Raw genomic sequence first — 6,349 nt, forward strand, 5'->3', positions numbered from 1 at the left:
TTGATTTGGGTGCAGTGAATACATCTTTCGTATATATTTCTTTACATTAAAAGCGGTTATTTAACGTAGTTTTATTAGGGTTAATTCTCTTGTTTTTGTACATAATAAAAAATAAATGTTCTTATTAGTCATCAATATGTATTTCAATATCATCGAGAGATTTTTAGAAGAAAAAAAGAAAGTGGTTGTCATCACTTTCACAGCTAATGCCCCTTTAAAATAAGATGTAAGTGCACAGGTATCTGAATTTTAATCTAATTAGAAAATATCTATATCTAAATAGAGAGAGAGAGAGAGAGAGAGAGAGAGAGAGAGAGAGAGATTTCTTTTCTTTTCTTTATTTACATGTATATCTGAACATTGATTACAATTCAGATACTGGGTTTGTGAGTTGAAATTAATCAAATGAGAGTGGTAAAAATTCACCTTTATATCGTATAATTTATCCAGGTACGTTATTCTGGTTTGTGGAATGCTAATTGATACTAAGTTAGAATAATCTAAGCTGTATACCAAAGTAGGTCTTCATGGGGCTTTACGGCTCTATGCATCACAAATAGAGATCGGGTTCAATGCGTCAGGTGTGGGATTCACTCAATATTATATGCTGAGCGGGAAAGTTGATATCAACAGACGCCATGATGTTATACCGGTAAACATCTTGAACATGAATCGAGAACAGGAGTTGATGCAGATATTCTGAGGAGAATCTTCCAATCATTGAGTAAGTGATTTACTGTGTATCTTATAGTTATAAACTCTCTAATATATTGTTCAAAACGAAACTGACCATCGCTCATTGTATGTTGTTGCGTCAAATCTTAAGTCAGTGTTTACGTTTATAAATTTACATTCTTCATTCAATTCTTTGAAATTATGTGGAATTTATTTTTTTTTAAATTTCCTTTGTATGAGAATAGATTAGACTCCTTCTAGTTGCATTATCGTAGCCATCGCGGATTTTTTTTTTCTTTTACATTTGGACAGGACCATATAGGCACTTAAAAAAAATGGAGAGAGAGGGGAAAAGGCCGAAAAACAAACAAATAATTAGGCCTATTTCCGTAATAATTATGCTATTTTTTGTTTACTTTCTACTCGGGTTATATATGCAAAACTGAATAGTTTATTCAGTAAATGGTGTTTATTAATGAATGGTTGATTATTTTTTTTATTCAAATGCTTATGATTTGAACCCAGATGTCCAGTTAGAAAAGTTAAACTGCATTATGATCAAGGATGTGACCTCCAGAATCTCAATTTTGTCACTCCATCAATGCATATTCGTTATTAAAATGGATTGAAGATCTTGTCTTGGCAATAAAGTTAATTTGTACGTATAGTCTGGTCAGCATGATATTAACAGTTGTACATCAAATATTGCATTTATTAGCCCAATGGGCTATAACGCAACATTGATTATTTCTCGGCTTTGAAAATCGGTGGCCCCAGGTGTCGGGCGACGGTAATTACATGTACACACCCCTGAATGATTCCTCCTATGTTAGACGCCTTGCAAACTTGTATATATGATGGCCAATGGTATCTCGTAATTATTTACAATTTTATATCTTTTTCAGAATATATTTCATGATAGTCGTGAAGATACAGAAGTTGTGATGGTGTGTTGATAGGCTGTCTTCAACATGCAGGCCTGGATTAATGTGTATAAATCACTAATGAAGTTACTTAGTGTTATTTAGTTTTAAAAAAAGAATGACATTTCAATTTATACACACTTGCCAAGTGAATCTGATGAGACTGCTACATGTATTTGTGAGTAAAGGCACTCTGTCTTAACCGAAAAACTATTTACAGTTTATCACAACAAATGGATGGGACAGTAGAGTTGTTGCGGACAATATGTGACCAAGTACTGAACAAGTGGAAGATTAGAAGAAGGTCCAGAATTCAATCATGTTTTTGATTCTAAGGCGCAGACAGCATGGAGATAGTCCTATTATTCTCCCATTCATCTATGATGGAGAAACTTGTGTAAATGTTTACAGTGTTCTCCCTAATAAGTGCCCACAAGTCTGTATTAATTTATCAGAATATAAAGTCCTTCACAGTACTGACTTTAAAATTCATGTAGATTGTCTCCAGATTTTTCTGAGGAAAAGTGCATAGTTTACATGTGTGAATTTTGAATATATTTCATTCTTGTCTGCAAATGTTGCTGAAACCTGTTATTGATGCACAATGCACATAGTCATGTTATGAAATGATAGACCTCCTTTTTAATTACATGTCCTTAAGATCATGTCAACTCCTTTGTCTTAATTGTATATACAATTCTAGCATGTATAGCATCATTTGTATAGCACTTGCTAGTTTAATAAGGATTTTATTTTTTAAAAACTTTCATTTGACATGATTGATCTAAAACGGCCAAAATTCACAAATCTATTTAAATCACAACCTGACCTTAGGCCAGAAAAGTGCCACAGTGGGTTGATATTTTTCTCTTGGATCTTGAAAGAAATTCTTTATGCAGCAGTTTCCAAATAAAATGTACTCTCATGGCCAGGGTGGGACTTCACCGAGAACTTTTTAACATTGCACAATGCAATATTTGTGGATTAAAAGCTGTTGCAGTTTCTTTAAGTTTTCTCTCACATCTTGTTATAATTATATTTTATATTTTTGGTAGGGTTGCACAATGTGCAAACAGTTTATAAAATGCTGAATGACTGGTGGGCAAGTGACAATAGCGTCCCTGTAATAGTACCTACTTTGTGTAATCAACTCCTTTCACACCTCTCACTTGATGTTCCTCAAACTTTGTACAGTTGTTAGGGATACATTGAAGATGTGCGTGTACCTTTTTGAAAGTGATCAGACATTTTTTGAAAAATTTACATGTAGTTAAACTTCGTCATTTTTTAAGCATTTCTTTAATCGACAGTATCTATTTTGTGTAATCAACTCCTCGTATACCTCTAATTTGACATTCCTCAAACTGTGTACAGTTGTTATGAATACATTGAAGATGTGCATATGTGTTTTTGAAAGTGATCAGACATTTTTTTTTAAAAATGTACATGTAGTTGAACTTAAGTCATTTTAAAGCATTTCTTGAATAGATGGTAACTATTTTGTGTAATCAAATCCTCATGCACCTCTAACTTGACATTCCTTAAACTTTGTACAGTTGTTATGAACACATTGCAGATGTGCATGCGTCTTTTTGAAAATGATTAGACTTTTTTTTTTTTTAAATTACGTGTAGTTGAACTTATTTTTTATGCATTTCTTGAATAGATGGTACCTATTTTGTGTGATCAACTCGTGCACATCTAAATTGATATTCCTCAAACTTTGTACAGTAGTTATGGACACATTGAAGATATGCATGTGTCTTTTTGAAAGTGATCAGACTTTTTTCAAAAAAATTACATTTAGTTGAACTTTGTCATTTTTTTAAAGCATTTCCTGAATAGTTGGTACCTATTTTTTGTAATCAACTCCTCTTACAGCATTTATTTGACATCCTTCAGACCTTGAACAGCTGTTATGGAAGCATTGTAAATGTGCATGTGTCTTTTCGGAAGTGATCAGGCATTCTTTGAAAAATTTACATGTGCATGGTGAAGTTGAACTTAGTCATTTTTTAAGCATGGTACTTTATGTAACCAACTCAGCTTTTACTTCACATTTTCCAAACCCTGTACATTATAGATGTTATAAAAACATTGAAGATACACATGTAACATTTTAAAAATGCTTCTCTTTTTTTTTCTTTTTTTGTTGAAAAATTCTACCTTTAATTTGTCATTTTTCCAGTATGTTTCTACTGTTGTTCCTATGATAGATAACATATTTTACAAGAACCTGGTCATTTCTGTTTTTGAATCTCTTTTTTTTAATTAGTATTTTTGAATATGTTAATTACTTGATATGTCATTGTTCTTGAAATTATATTAATTGAATTATTATTGTGTTTTTGTTTTGTAATATGACAGTTTATATAGGATCCCTTAATTTCGAGCAGACAGTGCCAGAAGTGTGCCGCAAACTGTGTGCCGCAAGTTTGCCGCAAACTGTGTGCCAGAGGAAAAATTTGCATACGAAAAGTATACTTGCGGCAAATATGCCGCACACTGTGTGCCAGAAGTGTGCAGCAAGTGTGTGCCGCAAGTTTGCTGCAAACTGTGTGCCAGAGGAAAAATTTGCATACGAAAAGTATACTTGCGGCAAATATGCCGCACACTGTGCCAGAAGTGTGCAGCAAGTGTGTGCCGCAACTGTGCCACAAACTGTGTGCCAGAGGAAAAATTTGCATACGAAAAGTATACTTGCGGCAAATATGCCGCACACTGTGTGCCAGAAGTGTGCAGCAAGTGTGTGCCGCAAGTTTGCTGCAAACTGTGTGCCAGAGGAAAAATTTGCATACGAAAAGTATACTTGCGGCAAATATGCCGCACACTGTGCCAGAAGTGTGCAGCAAGTGTGTGCCGCAACTGTGCCACAAACTGTGTGCCAGAGGAAAAATTTGCATACGAAAAGTATACTTGCGGCAAATGTGCCGCAACTAGTTGCGGCAAACTTGCCGCAAATGCGCTGCAAATTTGCAGCAACTGTGTGCCAGAGGGCTTATATTTTGGTAAGGGATTCCACCCTCGGGGTTGCAAAAAAGCAGTAAAACCCTCGGCAAAGCCTCGGGTTTCACAGCTTTTTTGCAACCCTCGGGTGGAATCACCTTATATTTCATGGCTACTCATAAGAGAGTCTTATAATCTGCACTCTAGACCAACATCACCTGGCCCTTTATTACTCCACCTAAACGGTAAGCCACTCACTTCTTATCAGTTTACTTCAATCTTGCACAATGCATTACGGTTCATTGAAGTCGACACATCTACATTTAAATCCCATTCATTTAGAATAGGGGGTGCAACCCATATGCATCTCTTGGGGGTCCCAGAAGAACATATCAAAATTAAGGGTAGATGGAAGTCTAATGCAGTTAGATCGTATATTCGTGTATGAATTGTCATTATAGGCTTGGTGCTTGCAACATTATATTGGTCACTAACAGCATGTTAAGTTTGCAGGTATCCACACAGTCGTATGGATAGTCGGATCATCTTTGATATGTCATGCATGCAACTACACTAAACCCTATTTTGGGAATCAGCACCTCAACCTACTATACAAGAACATTGCCATTAGATGGTTTGGTCAGAGGGGCATGACCTGAGAGCATATGGAATCTAAGATTCAAAGGCTAGTTGTTTAATTTGGTTCACCTTGTATACTCATTTGCCATAACTCGTGGCACTGTTGTTATTGTCAAGAATTTGCTCTATATATATAAAGCCATGACAAAAACTGCCAAATCAGTCTTGGAGTTGATGTGTCGTCATAATCAGTATTAAGTTATGTTAGATCCAACAGATCATGCATAATATACTTACTCAGCTATCCATGTTGGAGAATACAGAAGTTCAGCATGATATCTGCAGTGCTCTATCCAAACCGCAAACTGTAACATCAAATCATGAAAAGTAACTGACGATATGTGATTTATTAACAGACGATTCGTGATTTATTAACAGACGATTCGTGATTTATTAACTGACGATACGTGATTTATTGGGGAGAAACTTCATTGTTGTGCATGTAAATTTCTTTACCACTAAAATAAATCTTAAGAAACAGCTTTAAATTTTAAGTGCAATCTACTGTTCATTTCATTGCAACAATTTTTGAAGAGTTTACTCACATCAATACATACAGAAAACCTTGCTCTTGCTAGCATGTGCTTATTTTAAGTGTGTGTGTGTGTTGTATATAAAATAACTGAATCTCTAACACTGGGTTAATCTTGAATACCCCACTTCTGCAAAGTGTTTTCAACAGACATACTGAAAATGGGTGATCCTGCCATACATTTTCAGTGAAGGACTGATCGAAAACATAGAGCCATCAGTTCTATTGTCCAATGAATTGGATCTTTGCACATGTTTACAAGTACTACAATGGAGACCTTGCCGATTCGGTACACAAGAGGAGAAAAGCATGGTGCAAAACACAAATTCAATGTCAGAAAGCTTTCATGTAAATTTGTAGTTTCCTAGCCCAGTAGTTCTTGATTAGATTTTTCCTTATACATTTGTATAGAAAACTTGATCCCCTAATGTGGACCCCTGGGGGCAAGGATTTTGACAAACTTGAATCTGCACTATGTCAGGAAGCTTTCAAGTAAATTTCAGCTTTTCTGGCCCAGTGATTCTAGAGAAGATTTTAAAAAAAATTTCCTTATATATTTGTATGTAAAAGTTTGATCCCCTATTTTGGCCCCATCCTACCCCCAGGGGTTTTGATTTTAACAAACTTCAATCTG

General features: G+C 35.1%; 1 protein-coding gene and 1 long non-coding RNA gene across 2 annotated transcripts in view; one reads left to right on the forward strand and one right to left on the reverse strand.

Moving 5' to 3' along the window:
- Positions 1 to 6,349, reverse strand: part of LOC125676460 (microtubule-associated protein futsch-like) — a 57,901-nt gene that overhangs the window by 12,687 nt on the left and 38,865 nt on the right. The window contains exon 6 of the mRNA XM_056158038.1: positions 5,421 to 5,488. Coding sequence (XP_056014013.1) covers positions 5,421 to 5,488 — 68 coding nt within the window. The remainder of the gene's footprint in view (positions 1 to 5,420; positions 5,489 to 6,349) is intronic.
- Positions 319 to 3,938, forward strand: LOC130052598 (uncharacterized). The gene is made up of 2 exons (XR_008800951.1): positions 319 to 724; positions 1,581 to 3,938. It is a non-coding gene; the product is annotated as an uncharacterized LOC130052598 (long non-coding RNA).

Source organism: Ostrea edulis, chromosome 3 (genome assembly GCF_947568905.1).
Source record: "Ostrea edulis chromosome 3, xbOstEdul1.1, whole genome shotgun sequence".
NCBI lineage: Eukaryota > Metazoa > Mollusca > Bivalvia > Ostreida > Ostreidae > Ostrea > Ostrea edulis.